A 20,072-nucleotide genomic window follows, 5' to 3' on the forward strand; every position below is an offset into this window, starting at 1 on the left:
TTTCTGGTCGATGGCAATGCGGCTTCCCTCATGTCGCCCATGTTTGCATTTAGTTTAGGGGTCTTGATAATAGTTTCTCACACACCACAAATAAAGTCATTGGTCTAATTATTCGTTCCAAACAGTTAAAATGGATATAAAAAGCGTGTCCTCGATGTGAACACGTGACATTGCAGTTGGTTTCGTTTTTGCTTCAACCTTCAAATGCAAGCGATCTGGCCACGGCGGAAGCGCAACGCCGATGTACGGTGGAAGCAAGAGCCGGTGGGCTTTCGTTCTTTTTGTTTGACCGGAGAAAATCTACGCATGGCGCCGCTATTGTTTTGGTTTGACGGGACGCGAGAAGCTTCGCATAGAGCTTCGCAGTTTGCGAGGACATAGTGTAGACGTGGCCGTAGAAGTGCCCCTGTGTTGTTCCCGGAAGACGGAAAGTACCATTCGTCGTGTGTGCTTTGAAAGCGAAGGGAGTCGCAGGGTCCACGAGTGCGCAACCACAAGCCAATGTTCACGACAGCGCTGCGTTGACTTCGGCGATCTCGTTCTGTTTGGGGCGTTTGGGGCAACACGGCGATGCGAGAAAGAGCCGAAACGTTCGTGGTGTGTGGTGCGGTGCTTGGAGGTAGAAAACCGCACTAACACGGAGCTCAGATTGGTTGTTGTGGGGTTGCGTTTGACGGGTTCTGCCCCGTCGTCGTCAGCTGATCCGGTCCAGCTGGTCCGGGAGGACGCAGCGAGCGTTTTTAAAAGTAAATCTTCCTTCGTTCCGTTTCAAAATGTGGAAGATTCCCGACGCATACCGTGAGTAAAATGCTGCGGGCGTTTTCAACAAAATTACGTCGTTTTAATTGAACAATGAACTTCGGACAGTTGTCCTAAATCTGCCGTTTTTATGCTTCGTGTCGTTGGACTGCATTTGCACAGCGACGTGTTTGCACAGCGACGCACACCGCTCGAGTAGATGATTCGGTCTCGCAAACGACCGGTTATACAGAATTTCACGGAAACTTAAGTCACCACCGATGTTGTTTTGTAAATCTCGTGTGAGTTTGTTGCGCTGATCATCCGGTGTGAATAAATTAGGGCAAGATTTTGTACCTGCCCACAGATGCATGAACTGAGACCAATTTTTTACGTGGTGAACATAGTGCTTTTTGCGCTTTTCGCAAGGTGACTGATGCGTTTGCAAGGTATGCGGAATATGCAAACGCTTTTGTTATGCCCGTCGTTTGCGTCTCCGGAAAAACTAATAAGATTATCGACAAATTTAGGCGCTATCACAAGCCAAGATTTACGATAACAGTGCGTTCGCTTCGGTGGTCCGCATAGTGGTATTATACCCTGCTTTCTGCAACACCGTGTCATGACGAAGAGCTGGAACGGTCACGGTCTGTGCTGGGCTACCGGTTGACAGAAACCCGCATCGCCCGCATCGGCACCGAGTGCACTTGGGCTGTTGATGCTCAAGCCTCTCATCCGCGGCTTGTCGCCGGCTGATCCTGCTGCTCGACGGTGAGGAAGCGGCGAGAGTGACCTCTGAAGTAAATGTAAATCCTCGTTCATCCAGTTATCCGGTGTCCAAGTGTGGAAGATGTTCAACCTGTACTGAGGGCGGGAACTACGAGCGTTTTGCCTTGCTTTTATAACCAAAACCAGAGCAGCGAGTTAATTGCCTTGCGTACTCCAAAATGACGGAAGCAATAAGTTTCAACAGGTCGAGTAAGTCACCGCGCATGTAGGCGAGACGGTGCACACTGTTTAAACGCTTGCAGTATCCACGAGTGCTACCAGAAAAACGACGTCAACAGAGAAGGAGCTCGCGATTCAGCATAATGCAGTGCCACGGGCCCGTGAATTTTCAATGTCGCTGTAAAGAAATATTAAAAAAAGAAAAAACGCATCAGCGCCACATTAGTGATCACGAATAACACCGGTCACAAACTCCCAAGCCTCGCCGCTCCACTCGACACCAACACGACATACGACAACAATCTGCATCAAAACGCCCCAAAAGTGAACGCGTCTGCTCCCGTACGCGTACTACAACCTACAACTAGCGGAAGTGAAGTGTTGGGCGGATGTCCTTCACAATAATATATATAAAAAATGCTTTGCGCAAGTATAATTTCCATTGATTATTCAATACGTACTGATAAAGTCCCAATCATTTGTTTTTCTATCTGATTCAAGCTAGTCGGACTGCTCATAACACTGGTCGAGCATGAAAATAACAAAAATTTGAACTTTTTCATGGCCGGTTTAAGATTTATTGTAAGTACATCGTTGTTTTTCGCAACGGACTAATTTTACAGATTTTGCCTCTATACCTTTTAAATGCAAACAGTTCTTACATACGGCTGTCCATTGTGCCGTGTTTTGTGTCTTCTTCTATAAATCTGTAACGGTCAGCGCCCAAAGAGCTCACCCGTACATGTCAAGCATATATACGCCGCGGGGAGAGTACGATGTTAGTAGGAAGTGTCGGGCGTAGTGTCGGTGTTGTGTTTGTGTATGTGTCGCTGCTGTGTCCTACCTGGTGCTCGTGTTGTCTGTGATGTATGGAGGGTTGTAGTCTACTCGTGATAGTTCCAAGCGTATTAACAGACTCCTGCTTTTTTTTCATTGGTTGCTAGAAATCTCACTAGGTGGCGCAAGTTAACGCCTGATTCCAAGTGTTTGCTTGAGTTATTTATCCATGTAAGTTTGGTATTAGTTTTTTTTTTTTTTTTTTTTTTGTCTAGCGGGTTTGTTGTAGCTGCCGACGCCACCGACCGCCGACGACGCACGTACGTACCTTTGCACGTAGCTACGTCCGCCGCTTGGAGACTTTACTGTGCATAAAAGACATCGAACGAGAACGAACGCGTCCTGTGTGCTTTCAGTTCGGCTGAAAGGCGCGGCTCGCTGGGCTCGCCTCTCGCCTGTTCTCGGCTGCTGGCCGCCATGTTTCATAAGGAACACGTTGAACCGTGCTTCTCGGAAGGCAAACACGGTGTAGCGTGTTAAGTTTACACGGCACCTCATGTGTAGACGAAAAACACAGATGGCTCAATGTAAAACGAACACGTTTCAGCGTGTCCGCTATGGGACAACGGTTTACACGTCTGGGCGTGTTATTTTTGCTAACAGTGTAGAGCAGAAGAAGTTACGGAAAGAAAACTCGGGGAAGCCCATTTCATTAAAAGAAAGTTAACGACTGCATAAGCAGACAATCAGTTTCACTATCAGATAAAGAAATAACTTTTTTGAATGGTCATGTTTAATCTCCCTTTTATCGTCGCGAGCTGATTACTGCTACTTATACTGCTGTGTTTTGCGCCAAATAAAAGGTTTGGAAGTTGCGCACGAACCAACTAGCCCGCAAAAGAGTCTTCCTTGAGATGAATACTTGATGGTGCTGTAATTTTCTATACAGCTGCTAATACAATGATGGGCACAAAAACGTGCTTCGGAACGCAAAAAAAAAAAAATAGTGACGTTTACCAATGGAGCGGAAAAAAACAAACAAGTATACAACCCTGATGACACAGTCGAAATATAAAACCAAGAAAATAGTAATACGGTTGCAATTCTATTGAACGCGAAAGCATATACTTCGGCACCGACTCATGGGGCCATTTTGTCTGCGATTAGATTGTTCACATCCCACTTTATCGCGTGTGTATTTCCCAGTGTTGTAAGCGTTACCGAAAAAAAGCAACGAAATACGTTACTCGTTACTTGCAAGTAGAAGGAACCCGTTACCGACCTACTTTACCTCGAAATAAAAGGAACGCGTTACCGTTCGGATGGTGAAAAACCATCTGCAGTACTTCTTAAAAAAAAAAGAAAGAAAGTAACGCACGTTATTTTTGCGTTACTTTTTTAAATTATGAATTTACACGTTTTCCTTTCTTGACGTTCCAGGCTTACAGGTATGCATACGGGCCATATTTCAAGAAACATTGTAGATACAGAAACTGAACATAATTACCTTATCTTTTTTTACGGTTCCACTTAAATAGTAAAAAGAAAAACCGCTAAAATGCACAAACAATAGTGATAGAGTTTGGCGCCTAAAAATACCAAACGAATTGAAGCGCAATTTTTTTTCAAGTTATGTGAAAAATACGTAACTAGTAACGTAACTACGTCATACGTTACTGGAAATAAGTAACGTAAATAGGCTATCCGTTACTGTTTCGAAAATGTAACGAGTACGTTACGACGTTACCGGAAAAAGTAACGCATTAACGGTAATGGCATTGCTTGTAACGCGTAACCGGCAACACTGGTGTTTCCATGTCGCGAATCGTGCACAATAGAAAAGTCGCAAACGCGAGCGCGCGGTTTTCGGAAGTACCATCCAGACAGGGGCTGTGTTCCAAATCTTACTCAAATGGATCTGAGTTACTCTCGCGGGTCATGTCACGTGAAAACACAGATTGAAAAACGCTGGCCGAGGGTAGGTTTTGGAACGCCAAGGTACAAAACCCTTACCCTGGAGTAAGATCGAGTAAATTTTGGAACACGGCCAGGGTGTTCGTGCAGACAAATCGTTCTATTCAGCTACTCGGGACTAAGGTGTAAGATACTCTTCAGGTGAGGACAGCGTGCTCCTCGCGCAGTGCAGGTAAAGTTCGCTTTTCACTCTCTCTCTCACTATGGTTTCAAGCGGCGCCGGCAGATGACTCGTCGACCCGCGGGCACGCAAAGACGGCTCGTGCCGCCTCATGCTCCACACGCGCATGGCTCCAGCGAGGTTGTCGCTCGTGCAGAAAGACCACGGTGTACCGGGGTGTCATGGCAACGAGATAATTGTTTTTCGATCTCACATAGTTTTGCCGTTTGGCCGCCGGCGACACTGTCAGTCGCGGGCACCGTGGCCGCCGAATAATGCAGCCTTTCGGATGCCCGTCGAACGAACACTATCTGAATCCTCGCGCCGCGCGTTCAGCCCCGCCGTGTCCTCACCTGAAGAGTGTATCTTGCACCGTGCTCGGGACGTTTAGTAGATCGTACGCTAGAGCTCCACCTTGCTAGTGGGGGCTCGTGCCATCGAGCGTGAATTGAGCACGCGCTGCAGCTGGGTCCGCTTTCCGCAGCCTACTACGACCTACTAAAACTCTCTAACGACTCGTTCAATTCCCACCCCCGCCCGTTTCGATCTGGATGAGCATCGTACCGGCGTGCGGTCGTGTATCACTACTACTGCGTGGTGCACGTTAAAGACCCCAGGCTAGCGGTTGTGCTGCACAGGCTAAATTGCCCATCTACAGCTGGGTGACAAGTCGCCCGTTGAGGCAGACTAAGTTCTAGGCTGTACAAACATACACACACCCCAATTATAACGTCTCTGCACCCATTTTGTGAAATGAAATGACCTATTCGCAGTGAGTAGCTCGCTATAGGGGCGCTTCTGTTTTCTTCAGAACTGCAGCTTGGGCGACTTGGTTGAAGATATTACTCACATCACAGCGCACAAATGTGTGTATATTTGAGCTTGCGTGTATGTTGTGCGTTTGTGCGCCGTGAAGTGAGCAATATGCTTTCCTCACTTTGGGCAGAGCACGTACTACCCACGTGGTTGTGTTTTAATTTTCATAGTGCATATAAGCTTGCCATTACACGCGCCTGCACCAGCAGGGGAACTTGAAGAATCCTCACTCTGGAGTTGTTTTATCTTGGGTGAGAGTAGTCAAAGGCTCCAACACATACACCGTCAAACACATACTAAACGCGCAAATCAAAGGACATTCACTGCACTTAATTCGTTTAGTTAATGAAAGACCACGTCCAGGAAGATGGATGGATGACATGATGTCGCGCTTAGACGCTGGTTGGTGCCATTGGCTCGTAGCAGCTGCTGCGAGTTAAATAAGGTGAAACAAAGTATTGAGATTGATCGTCAACCGGCACTGGTGGGTTGATGAGCTGGCGGATTGATCGCCGACATCGTCTGAGTTTACACACTATGTGGGCGATGTGAGGAGCTAAAAGTTACGAGGAAGCGTCTCGAAATTGTAGGATGGTGGCTATTGTGAGAAGACGGAACCAGGGTCTTGTACTTCTGATTAGATCACTTAATTATCGTGTCTGTCGCATGCCTCAGTGCCGCCTCTCAAAAGAGCGCGCGTGTCGAGCTTCAGCGCTTCGCACCGAAGTGCAAGGTGCAGCGGCTGTCATGGGTGAGCGCCTGGGTTAGAGCAAAAGGCTCAGTAATTATGCTCAGTGCTATGCCAGGTCTACTTTTTTTATTTTTGCCTTGGTGGTAGGTTCACCCCAATATTAAAAATCGGTACCAAGAAAAAAGAAATCCGGTTTGTTCCCGTGCAGCTGTCGATCGAAAAAACAGCGAACTTCGACTTCACTCTGGTTCCAACGCCGCTAAGGAGCAGTGTCACTTGCGCAAGTGTAGGCTTTCATACTATTAAGACCTGTTCTCACATACAGCGGAGCGCTAAGTTAGCGCTACGTGAGCGCTCCATGGAGCGCTCATGTTGCGCTTCCTGGCGCGTGACTTAGTTCTAACACAGCGCGCGATTAGCGATTCTGTAGCGCTTTGTTAGCGCTCCCGTAGCGCCTTGTTAGCGCTCCAGTAGCGCCTTGTTAGCGCTCCAGTAGCGCCTTGTTAGCGCTTCAGTAGCGCCGTGTTAGCGCTTTAGTGGCGCTTCTTGTACCGCGGTGCTGCGGATTAGCGCGTGCAGTGCGATTCCGGTTCCTGTGCTTGGGTGTGAATCAGCAGCACCATGGCGGACATGTGGGATGCTGAAATATAAATGCGACCAATGCTCTTACACACGCGATTAGTGCATATGTGTGTGGACGGCTTAACGCCCAGAAGAGCCTTCTGGGTGCGCGACATCTTTCGCTACCGAGATACCGACAGGTATACCTAGTGAACCTTGTTCCTAGGCTGAGGGACCGAGACAGAGAGCTCTTTCGAAGGCGATTATTGTTACCTGCATGTCTTTGAAACCAGGGTCACGCATATCGAATAGAAAGCGATGAGGTCGTACCCAATCAATTAGTTGCTCAAAGTCCATGACTCTGGGTCGCCTGCCCGACCCTTTGCTGGGAGAGCGGCTGTTTTACTTCCTCTTCTTCCAATGCCAAAGGAAAAACAACAACAAAGGAATCGCCGTGCACGCGCTGTTCCGCAGCAGCAAGCACGGCACAAGGAGCGTGCAGAGCGCTAACAGAGCGCTAACAAAGCGCTTCTGTAGCGCTAACAGAGCGCTAACAAAGCGCTTCTGAAGCGCTAACAGAGCGCTACTGAAGCGCTAACCGAGCGCTACATCACGCGCTAGGAAGCGCCACATGAGCGCTAACTTAGCGCTCCGCAGCATGTGTGAACCGGCCTTTAGTGTGTAGTTGTATTGGCCGTTCATAATATTGAAGTGTTCAGTTCGGTAGGGTCCTAAAACCGGGGGGACGCCCTTTTTGTTGAAAGACGAGATGGGTTTTGCGGGCATTTAACAAAATCCACACACACGCACGCACGCACGCACGCACGCACGCACGCACGCACGCACGCACGCACGCACGCACGCACGAACACACACACACACACACACACACACATACACACACATACATACATACATACATACATACATACATACATACATACATACATACATACATATGCAAATAAACTACCGGCTGTAAAAGTGCGAGCGAAGAGAAAGTTCATCCTAACTGATGTGTTGCGTTATGATAATTTTTAGTTAAGTTTTTAGTACCCACAGTAAGTAGAACCTATTCGACTAGAGCATTATTTTTAAAACGAATGCCCTGTGTTCCTTTGCTTCCCTATCCATTCTTATTACAAAAGGTAATAAGTAATATGCTCCAGTATCAAGGAGGAAACTTTAGTCATTATCAAACATGAAATCATTCAGGGATTCAAACACTTTTTCATTTTCAAGTAAGGTGCTAACAGATGTTGGCATCTGCTCCAAAAGGATCAGTGCTCGCTCTAAGCAAATGTTTTGCCTGCTACAGAACCTGGTACAAAAGGTTCTTGCCTTTATTGTGTTCCCCAGTGCGCGTTTTCGCGCCAATGAATATTAATGAGTACAACAGGCTGAAATACATCATACCGAAACCCTTGCATCTAAGCTGACGTCCGACCTTTACTACTCATGCATGTTACCCTGTTCGCCAACGTTACGCGAACTTGATTGCCAGATACGGCCTTAGGAAATCCCAGAACCCTTCAAAGTGGCAGTGTACGTTCCTCTATAACATTTAGTGCAAAATATCTGCTGGCGCTTTAAGGCATGTACGCATGGGATTACTTTTGAAGTCCTTTCTACCGGCTTCCCCGAGGAAGCTGGGACGAAGAATCATGGCAACGAAACGTTGCTTCCCAAAAACAGTTACGTCTCTTAAGCCAATTTGGACTGCCACTCTGAGTCTGAGAATTCTTGAAGGTCTTTTCGTTTCAAGCTCTTTATGCAAATTTAAATATCCCTACCTTTCACTCCCTGTGCAAGTAAGATAAGAATGTCACCCACCCACTGTACCTTTAAGATAAACGGGAATCAACTTGCATGAACTGCTTCGATTGGGACTAGCTGCGCACTTGACATGGGGCAGTGTACGAGAAACCATCACCAGAGCTAGAGCATGAGCAGTTGGTGTGCATCAATAAATTAACATAAAACAACAAAAGCATTAAAAAGAATTAAGCATGAGCTACAAAACGTGGAAAGAGTGGAGTCACGTGCTCATTCGTTTCTTTGTTTGGCAGGATCTCATGATAGCTCGGCAGAAAGCATTATGAACGTTTTGCAGAAGCTGTGCATGGGCGCCGCCATACCCGACCTTCAGTTCTTGTTTCCCCTTGTTACGTTCACATTACTTCATCACTACCACAGCAGGACATGCTCTTGCAATGTTATGGCGGATTCCACTGGGCGTTTTGGAGCGCGCCGGGTTCAGTTGACCAGATCCGGACTGGAGCACACGATCCGAACGGGATCGCACCGCCTACGGATCCCCAGTGGAACATGACCACTGCTCCGAAATTGGCGGATGCCTTCCCATCATTCAACTGGCCGGGGATCCCCTTTCTGAAGCCGCCGCGGTCGTTTCGAAGACGTTTCCGCAATCGCGGCGCTAACATGTGTTTGACGCACGAGTGGCAGGAATGGCTCATGCGCTTCTAGCAAAGATGGCCGGAATACCCGTAGCGCGGCAAATACCTTCTCTTCTCCTTCCTGGAAAACGAACCGGCTGTCGAACCAAGAGGTGAGCAAGCGGCCATTACGAACTCTTCTGATGTTGAGACAATCTAGGAGCCCGCGACGTGCGTCTTCTTCTTCTGAGGCGAGATGGGCGAGATCAGACGAGATGCCCCACGAGAAAGGAAGTCACGTGTGTGCGCCGAGGGCTGGCCCGGCTGGCTTCAGGTTGAATCCCCCGAAATCGTTGGAGCGACTTTTTTTGGATCCAGATCGAGATCTGGAGCGGGAGCTAATCCAAAACGAACAGTGAAACACGTCGGTCTCGATCCCGATCGCCCAGTGAAATAGGCTCGCCCCAGAAACGTCGATCCCGGCGCTCTCCAAAACGACCAGTGGAATTCGCCATTAGATTCTACCGCGTCCTTTCCAGCATAGGCCTTTGTGGAGGCTCGCCTCCGCCCGCTTCAGTGGCTCGGCATCTCGGTAAGAAGAGAGGGTCAGCATTGGCGGGTATAATCTGTCGCGTGTGCAAAGCGTGTATACTTGCAAAAGGTAGGATGAGAAAATTGTATCCGTGAAGAACGAAAACTGCTTGAGGCGACTCAGTCGAGCCGGCTGTTCTCAGGCTTGACAGGTGCTGGCTGGAAGCTGTCTGAGACCCGCGTTTTTCTTTTCGCAGGAGGATGACTCCGGCCCTGATCATCCGGGTACAAGGTCTCCAGCCCAAGGGACTTTACAAAGTGTTCCTCCTCTTTGTGCCGATGGGCTTGATGATCCGTGGTTCTGACGGCGACTGGACCTCCATCAACGCGCCCACGAAACACCCCATGAAGGGTAAGAGCCGCGCTCTTTATCATGCTCATTTTCCAGAAATGCCGACTTAGCGCCAACACCACTTTTTTTGGTCGTGCTTCAGATACCCTGTGCAACATATCTTTTTATACCATAAAAGGTGTGACTCTGCTTGTCCCAGTGTTTTTACCCTATGCGAATAACAGCAGGTAACAGCACTCTTAGGGTGGTCGTTAGCACACTAAAATTAAACGATGGCAATCTTGGCAACATTAAGTATATATATTAGTACCAACAAGTTCGAACTAACAAAGGTGACCGGCAGTTGTCACATGCACAAAAAATTTAAATGCAGACACCATGAATCACGAGGCTCGCAAGAGAAATTACGAGCCTCTGGACTGCTCCACGCCTTCTATAATCGACAATTCAAAGACACTTAATCACAGATGACGTTCTCCGTATTACGAAAGGTTAAAATATTTCGCTTTGTTCTCGTAGATATTTCACGTAAAACAAACATGGTTTTACTGAAAAACTTGTTAAGTACCATCAAAAACCACTAAATGAACTCTTTTTAGGGATATATATATAACAAAAAACAATCCTACGGCGTTCTAAAAATATAAAAACGCTCAATTTAACTGCGTTTTTAGGTTTCGATTTCTTGTCGAAGCGCATTTTTGCGCGCGCGGTCCTGCTCTCTGGTGGTCGCGGCGCGAAGCCATCGCCTCGCCTCCTCCCTCGTAAGATGGAGGGACGTATGGCGCACTTGTGTTGCACGTTTCGGCCACTGGGGAGCAGGACCGCTGGCACAGAGATGCGCTCTGATAAGAAATCGAAACCTAGGAACGCGCCCAGATTGTGCGTTTTTACGGAGCACCGTAAAATGTTGCCCCTACCTTCTATGCAGGATTCTGTGTTTTCGGAGTTTATTTTTGAAGAAAAATTGAGGCTATTTTTCGGAGTTCCTTTTTTCCCCCGAAATGGAGAGGTTATCGTAGCATTCATTTATGACATTCGAAATTCGGAGTTTTTAGGGGTGTTTAGCATTTCATGCTGTTCAACTTCAATTAGGGTAATGTTTGAACGCAGCAATAAAGGACAGTGTAACTGCAGACACAATTTTATTCAGTCCGTATTTAGAAAATTGCGGCCAAAACGAATGCTTGGTAAAACTTGTATTATACAAAATTTCATACGGACATGATATCTACCATATAAAGTTTCTGGAGAGCTACACTAGGCGTTTGAGATTAAAACCAAAGGCACAAGGTGCAAGTGACACATCCATAACCTTATCGGCAAAAGAATATAAATTTCTTGATAGAGGGCTCCACAAGCTGCAGTCATGACTTACGTTTTTCACGGCTATATAAGGGTTTGGTTTTTCAATAAATGTTAGTTTTGAGTGCGCCAGTGTTTAAGTCAACTTCTTGTCTCGGTCTATTTTTTTCGGCGTTTGTGTACGATTATGAACCAACTTGCACAAATTGCCACATTAATGCAACTGTCTGAATTCCTGTCGTCAACGAGGATGACAGAGGAACGTGTTCAAAGCTTCCACTGGTAGATCCGGAGCGTTTTCCAGAATCCGCGAGGGAGGCAAATTTTACACTTCGTGGCACTTGCTCCAAATCGACGAGCAGGAAGATGAACTCGCAATTTGGGAGCGACCCGAAGGACCCTCTCGAGACGGTCGGCTGTTCAAAATGGCCGCTGCTCGAACTCGACAAGCCGAGGAACGCTTGCAGAAATAACGCGCGACACAGGCCTGGCGAAAGTACCCGTATTACGAAGCCCATGTCAAAAATAATGAGAAAGACGTCCACGTTCGCCACCGTTATGGCTGCCCCGAAGCAGCTAGGCACACATAGCGATCGCCATCAGTGGAGTACAGAGTGCTGGTATGACTTTAATAAACATAAATAGGTAAGAAACCATTGCTTCCACGGTCGTTGCCTAATACGGCGACAAAAAAAAGAAAAACAAGTTTAATTTGAGGTTTGCTTTTTTCGAATTTTCTGTCGTTCTTTTTCTCGTTCTTCCTTTCACGATCCCAGAGGTCAGCGCTTACGATTTGCCACGCTCCACAGTCGCGGCTTTGTATCCCTGATCTGCGCGAGGTAGAAGCGTTCGAGCCGTCACAATCCCGCGTAAACAACTGAGGCATCCGAACAGATCCAACTCGAAGCGAGGCCGGTCCGGCGACCTCGCCGCGCTTGCGCACCACCGAGTTATAGGAAATGACGTAGCGCGCTTCCCTCAACTTCCGCCAGGCTCCCTGAAACCCCACGGCAAAAGTGCCGGCGGGGTTTGAGGCGCTCCACGGGGCGGGCGCTGCCACAAATCTACGAGTGGAAGATGACCAACTTGAGCCGGATCTGCCAGCGAAGATGCTCCCTCCAAAAGAGGCGTTTTTGGAGCGCTCGAAGTCTGCGAGCGGAATGAATAGAAAGAAAGGTATCCGCGAAAAAGGCTCCCTTCCTTGAACTGGTTCGGCCTTGGTTCGCCCATTGTCGTGAAGAGGATACCTTACTTTCCTGAATAAGGGTTCAGAGGACATCCCTTTTTAAGTTTTTGGAAAGTGCGAAGTGGAACGAACGAACTCGGAAACAATAAAAAGTGAACGAAGAAAGTGTATTTTAATCCAAGAAGATTTTTTTTTTTCATTTAGGTTTGTGGTTTTGGTGTTTTTCGGATAATTTCGAATTTGAACTATATTTACCGGCAAGCGTTTTTCGGATTTTACCGGATTTATCCGAAAACGCACTACCCTACTTGTATATTCCTGAAAAGGCTTCATCAAGTGGTTTTCAATTATGCTTAGCAAGGTTCTCAATGGAACCATCTGTTTATTTCCCTAATTTAAAACTGATTAGTAAATTTTAGTTAATTATCTTGTTATTTGGTATGTTTTGCAATCCTTGACGTCCGCCAAGGCTGGATGTATGTTCCCGCGAAGAAATTTCTTTTATGTCAAACTGCATATGTTTAGGGTTTTTTTGAAAGCTCTCTCTAAAACGCCCCTATATCTCCGTATAAAACGCAATGGTGCAGGCAAAAGTTCTTCTACGTAGTTGCTAAAACAGTCCAGATTACAGCTGTTTCGTGAGGGTGCCATTGCGGCGAATGCACTTCGAGAACGGTCTTTGCAGCACTGATTCTTTAAAAGGCACCTTCTGCCCACACCCTTTTTCTGCACTTCAAATATGAGTTTGTTTTTGTCACGCTACAGTGCACTGTGGTAGGATTAGAAAGGTTGTATTACTCAAAATAAGGGCTGTATCCGTAGGTGCAAGTCCTAAAACTCGTTGTACAACCGTAAGGAATAAAATTCCTTTGTGTGCGTGTTTGCGTGTGTGTATGTGGGGAGGGTTATGGCTAAACCCCCCCCCCCCCCTCCCCCCGAGACGACTGAGCGAGTTGTATTAAAACATTGGCAAGGTTAAGCAACACTGAAATAAGAAGCACCGCAACGAACAAACGAGATGTGTTGATTTGTCCACTCTTGCGTTTATGCAATTTGTGTTATTTCAAGAACGCTTCCCTGTAAGAGAAATTTCGAAATCAGAAATTCTTTTTTTTATTTTTCAGCTTCTACCTACGCTCACCCTCGTGGGACGATGGCTGGTCGAGACTGGATGTCCGATTTGATCGGATTCAATGACATCTTCCTGACCACCCACCCAGCTGCTGTTCGGCCCATGGTTATCTTCATTGAATACTTTTGTGTCCTACCATCACGTTGTCCCGTGTTGGCTGTCGACCGCACCATCCTAACTGTTTGTTCACTCTCATCAACACTGGGTGTCCCAAAAGATCGGATTCACTGACATCTGTTGACCCCCAACCCAGCTGCTAGTCGAACTACGGCTTTCGCAGGAGGACAAAGAAGGACAAGGAAAAGATGTACAGTGGCGGGCGATATATAAAAGCCCAGGCTAGAGCGTGGCTTTGAAGGTCTTAAGGGCTATCGAACGGAAGAAACCTTAGCTATAATTGAGGCACGAGCGGTATTTCAGTGGCTCTTCGATTATTGTCGTTACTCGCTACTTGGTTGGCCTACGACGGCTGAGTCAACACCGATTTTGGCACCGTTTTAATGCGTTAGCATTGGAACGCTCGTTTCTACGAAAGCCCGGCGGTGCCTTTCATTTGTCAGTTGTCGCGTGCGACGCTCTCAGTGGTCCGAAGCGCTGGCGTCAGCACGCATCAACATCTCCCTCTGACTCCGGCGCTGACAAACTGACAGACACCTCCGTGTTTTCGTCAAAACGAGCCCTTTCGTTTTCGGACAAGTCACGCGCACAGCTGAAGCGGAGTCAGAGAAGAAGAGGCGTCGCGCAACACCTCCTAGCTAACAAAGCCGTAGTGCTGAATCTGATAGCTAAATCAGAGAAGCCCAGCGCTGAACATAGATTTGATACGAGTACGTCAGCGCTCGTTTGAGTCAAACGTTGACGCAATCGTCGTGTCCAACCTGTGCCCAGTGTTAGCATTCTTTGTTGACGGCATCTCATTCAGTACTACGACTTTGTTATTTAGCAGGCGGCGCGGTGAAAGGTGGGCGTGCTCAGTTGCCGCTCTGCTGTCAACGGTTGTTGCTCGCTTTGTGTTTCCGTAGTATTGGTGCGTGGGCTTTGATGTCTATGCGTAGTTAAAACGATGGATTCGGTTCGTTCCACGAGCGGTACGGATGTGGTCCCTTTCCCCTAGTGATATGGATAACCGTATCCAAGGGCGTCAACGTACTCTGACAGGCAGAGGAAAGAAAAGGGGTGAAAAAAATTACAGGAAGATCCATTGGTGGATTCTTGGGGAATCCGTTAGCATGACCCTTGGAAAGCGCTAAAACTGACCTCTTAATGTGGCCCAAAAAAGCAGTAAAATATGGAGAACGCAAAAAGGAAAGTAAAAAGAAAAAAGGAAGGGGTCAGCGTTTGCATTTCCCAAAGTGGGACGTGTGTGGCGTTTCCAAGAGTCATGCTAACACATTCGCTAAGAATCCAACAATGGATCTTCCTGTAATGTTATGGGATCAGGCTTACGTCGTTCCAATACAAAAAGACGGGCTTTGACAAAAATTAATGCTCCATGAAATAAAGTAAAAGACCGCTTCTCGTCTTTTATCCAGCGAACTTATTATCAAACACCCGTAAACCGATCGCTCAGCTTGCCGCCCTGGTCGTTTCAGCAGCGCTTGATTTTGCCTTCTCTCGCGGAAGGCCTCTACATTCGACACTGAAATAAGCATTAACACAGCGCCAGCCGGGCTAGGAAGGGAACGATATTAAAAACCGAACAGAACCTGAAGCCTCGATCATGGTAGAACTTTCTTCTCGTAGATGGCGCTGCAGGCTTTCCAAGTCAAGCGCCCGCCTGGGCTTTTTCTTAATATCCGCGACTACACACACACAAGGCGCCGACTGTCAATTGAATGCGGACGTTCATTCCTTCTTCATTTTCGTGTTTTTCTTGTGTTTCTGTATGCGAGTGCGTTCTTCTGTATCCTTCTGTTCATCGGTCAGGTCGGCCATTGCTGCTGAGGTAGACGATGTGATGAAGCTGATCAACGTAGCATTAGTTGTGAGCAGGGCACTCAGCGGCTTGGTTTTCTTCTTCCGCACCATGGGGACATGATTGTCACAGGTACACGTGACCCTGTTCAGGCGGTACCAACTAGCCGTCCAGTTTATCGGACCTGGCAATCCTGAGCTTCTGGTTCTCAGCCAGCTCCAGTTCGTGACCGTCAGTCGCAGCTCGTCCCGCCTGCAAGTGAAACTCAAGGCAGATGGATGGGGCAATTCAGCTTCGTACATGAAACGGATCCGCACACAAAGGTAAGCACCCCTACATCTTCCGTTACGAAGCATAGTGTGTAAGGCGAAAAAAAAAAAAGACGAATGTTGCTTCAGGAAGTGTCCTTGTTATAAAACTTTGGGACATGTCAAGCAGCCTTGTTCACGACCTTTTTTTAAATCTTGAGCGTCTTGGTAACATTAAATGTGTTTGTAGACAGGCTAAGCTACGGAAAATGCTGCAGTCACCGAAACACTAATCTTGAGCGGCCGTGAGTGTATGCTGTGCTGGTAAATCTGAGACGCAATGGAAGCTGTCTGTTTCTTCTTTATTTTTCAAACAGCGGGATGCGTCAGAGGATCCATGGATTGCATTCGGAACAGTTGGGTAAGAGCCTGGAAACGGCGAGCTTCAATCCTTCTGAAGAAAAGTGCCCATATGCATTCGACTGCTCTTCCTGTGGACTCCCCGCGGATCCACAATCAGCATGCCTGCCACCGCAGGAAGCAGCTTCCTCTGATCAGTTCTCGCTACCCACAACCGCCCATAAAGACTTTTGGGGCTTTGCCCTGCCAACCACCACAGGTTCCTGTGACACTACAGGTTCGCACAGTGTTGCCGTCCACACGTCATCAAGCCTTGAAAGCGGTCCGCCAGTTACTCGCAGTGAATCGGCTGCTCAGGCGTCGCCATGTCTTCGCGACTCCTCCCTGCCCTGCAATCCTGAACAGCCAATCGAGGTTTCAGAAAGGTACCAGAACTTTCCGCCAGTCCCCTGTGACGATCCGCAGAGTGATCTGCTCCTGGAGGACATTGAGCAGCGTGGAGAGCAACGTCTCTACAAACCCTGTGCTGATTTAAACGCGGGTATCTCATCTCAGCTGCTCGAAGCTCGCAAGAAAACCGAGCAACCAACGTGCCCACGCGCCGAAGCATTCTGGACTCGGTTTTGTGCAGTCTGCTTGGACTTGTCTACTGACTCAGTTGCAGACATCGTTGCGAATGAGAACACACAGAGTGCGGAGTTTCAATCATGGATCGACGTGTTAGCAAGTGACATCGAGTGCAATGGTTCGACATCGGTCACCACAGTTGGAGAAAAGCTCCTGGAGGTTCTGGTGTATCGGTTCTTCTCGCTGAGGCTAGGGCGCTTTCCCACGGCGTCGCAGTCATGAAAATTGTACGCCTAGACTTTGTTTCAGCCCCGCTCATTCTCGAAGCATTTGTTTCCTGCTGTACTTTGGTGAAGTCTGTAGCACCGAGCCTTTTATTCAGCGTGTACACTAACGCCTCGAAACCTTTTTAAACAGTCCACAAAATTCTTCTTCTCGACGTGTCATTCCATGATTCACAACAAAGGTTTGGCTAGGTGGCAGAACTATTGAGTGAAAATATCAACAAATGCTCTTACCGCGTTCAAAATAAAAAAAAAAATAAAAAAAAGTCTCTTTCTGTCGATTTTTGAGGGCATTTGCCGGCGATCCCATAACGGTGCTCGCCGAGTTGGAAGTACTGCCGACGGAGGGGAGGCCCCAGCAAAATGAAAGATTTGGGAGGAGGGGGAGGGCGTGCCCCCCCTCCCCTCCCTTGGCTACCTGCCTGATCCTGGGTTCAGTCCCCACCCCCTGCCCGTTTCGATATGGATGAGCACCGTACAGGCATGCGGTCGTGTATCACTGCTGCGTGGTGCACGTTAAAAACCCTAGGCTAGCGGTTGTATTAGAACGGCGAGTTGGGCTAGTTGGTTGTATACATGCTTGAAGTGAGGCGCCAAAACAACGAGGACACAAGGACAGATGCAGACAGGACGAGGCGCCTCGTCCTGTCTGCATCTCTCCTTGTGTCCTCTTTGTTTTGGCGCCTCACTTCTAGCGGTTGTACTGCACTGGCTCAGTTGTTCATCTACAGCTGAGACACCAGACGCCCATCGGGGTTGACAAACTTCTAACTGTATAAACATACACTCACAACAATTAGCTTTGAAAAATCAAAACATCTCAGCATTGGCTTCGCTGTGGTCAAACTTCGATGTGTTTTCTTTTTTTTTTTTTTTTTTCTTATGAAGACACTGAATTTAGGAGAAAAAAATGTTTCTACGTGGCTATAGGACAGGCATGTCTGCCTGGACAGGATAGGCAAAAAACGCGCCGCCGTCGACCGTGGGGCGTTTTTTGTTTGCTAGACGCTTATGACAAACATTTCAGCAAAACAAAAATCTTTAATTCTGTGCACCCCCTTTCCCCCAACTCCAAAACACTTCCAACGAACCTGGTTCAATTGTTCAAATAAATGGCGATGTGATTTGAACCCTTAAAGTTGCACTTGTGATCTTGGTTAAACGGGGTGCTTTATTGTTAGCAGCTCGCAGGAACGATTCAGAACGCTGAGGCCCATATGTATGCAGCAAAGACATCTACGCGCGACACACCTTCAAATCTTTGCCACGACGTCGATTCTTAATCAGTATCCAAGCGCGCGAATGCAAAGAGACGCAGAACTTCGGTGTGCCAAGGAAGCTTTGATCACGTCGCGAGACCGGCGAGACTTGCGTTTGACGAGTTGTGCCTTTTTCCTGCGGTGCTGCGCTTTCGTAAAACTTTCCACCAGTTCTCAAACACAATTATCACTGTTTACACAAGGTTAAAAAAACAAACAAAAAACATTTGTTATAGAGATCAGTGTACGGACCACGCGCGGGAGCGAGATACGGGTTCGGGTAAATACACAAAAACTGGATTGGATTGGATTGATACGTCTAAGGCGAAACGACTTTGTGTCATTGTTGCCAGCACGCCTCCCAACTTCTCCAAAAAGTGAACATGTTTACGAAGTATGGCCATGAATGTTTATGAAACTAAATACCATGTACCTTTACTTCACACATATAAAATAGAGCACTATAAAAACAGAGAATCATATATGTAAAAGTAGTGCTCTTTGTACACTGCGTAATGGAATTCCTCTCGCACACTCTTTTGCAATGCGGATGCTTTTCTGAGGTAGTGCTCCGCCCGTCAGCCTTCGGCCCCAAATACTCTGCAAGCAAATACCGGCAACTCCCGCGGAGAGCGGGCGAAAAGTGATCGCAGAGACCCTGGCGAGCTCGAAGTTTCCGCTAGTAGACGAATTCTCTATAACGCATTGGTTTTACCTATCTCCGTACGAGGTGACCAATGAAAAACAAATTGTGACGGGTATTCGCTGCTATGAATGTTAAAAAATAAGTGCCACCTTTTGAGGGAAGGACATTTTCGTCGCGGGGGAAAGGTGTTGCAGCTTTCAGGGTACGATATTCGGGCTCTCCTGAAGAAAACACTCTGCCAAAACTTATCTAAGCCAGACAAAACACGAATGTACCTTTGGCGCAGTTTTTTGAAAAAGCGCAATGTACAAAAATTTTAGAACAAAGCTTCGTTTCAATTTTGCTGTTCGTATCAATCAATTCGGTTTGTGGCAATTCGCATTTCTCCTGAATGTCTTGCTTATAACCGTTTTGTCGAATAGGCGAGCTGGCTAATCCCGTTAAGATCGTCTAAGGATGAAGAAGCAAAAGGAGATTTCGAACCACGTACGTTACTGCAAGGTCAATATGTTCTGGAAGAAGTCGATTGTGCACATGTCAATCTGACGATATTCGTGAAATTAATAAAAACAAAGTTAAAAAAAAAACAGACTTTTTGCGTGTGCAAAAGAAAAAAGAGGAGAGCGTTGCAGTGCAAATAAAGCGATTTCGGTCGCGTTATGTACGGTGCACCAATTCTGATTGTTAGTGCAGGGACAAATAACGTCTTCTGCGTCTTCTACGGTAACCTCCATTTTTCAAAGTCCACTTTCTTTTTATGTTTGAGGCTATGCTATGCCGGCGCGGACTGTCTTCCTCCTGCTTTTATGTTTTTTTTTTTCTATTGTGTTTACTTGACGTTAGAACCATCGCGTATTTTTCTTTGCCTTGTTTAGCTTAGTTTTTACTCTCTTTCCTTCGCTTTAACGTTTACTATGCCCGGACATTTTGAGGGCCGTCTGCTGCTTTGTTGTTGCTGTTGTTGTTGTTTTATAATTGGGTTGTTTGTATGTTTATACAGCCTAGAACTTGGTCTGCCTCAACGGGCGACGAGTCTCCCAGCTGTATTTAGCTAGTGCAGTACAACCGCTAGCCTGGAGTCTTTAAAGTGCACCACGCAGTAGTGGTACACGACCGCACGCCGGTGCGATGTGTTGTTTCACTGTCGTCTGCGATGACCTCCTCTTTCCGCGGGCACATCTGCTATGGGTGATCGTGTGTTGATTAGCCGGCCGCCTTCGGGCATA

General features: G+C 47.3%; 1 protein-coding gene across 1 annotated transcript; it reads left to right on the plus strand.

Moving 5' to 3' along the window:
- Window positions 1-13,565: 13,565 nt before the first annotated feature.
- On the plus strand, window positions 13,566-17,207 carry LOC121838394. Its single transcript, XM_042294626.1, has 3 exons — window positions 13,566-13,672; window positions 15,615-15,805; window positions 16,108-17,207. The coding sequence occupies exons 1-3, from the start codon at window positions 13,589-13,591 to the stop codon at window positions 16,937-16,939; spliced, it is 1,107 nt and encodes a 368-aa protein (XP_042150560.1). The 5' UTR covers window positions 13,566-13,588; the 3' UTR covers window positions 16,940-17,207.
- Window positions 17,208-20,072: the final 2,865 nt, after the last annotated feature.

Source organism: Ixodes scapularis, unplaced genomic scaffold (assembly GCF_016920785.2).
Source record: "Ixodes scapularis isolate PalLabHiFi unplaced genomic scaffold, ASM1692078v2 PGA_scaffold6__148_contigs__length_123643588, whole genome shotgun sequence".
Taxonomy (NCBI): Eukaryota; Metazoa; Arthropoda; class Arachnida; order Ixodida; family Ixodidae; genus Ixodes; species Ixodes scapularis.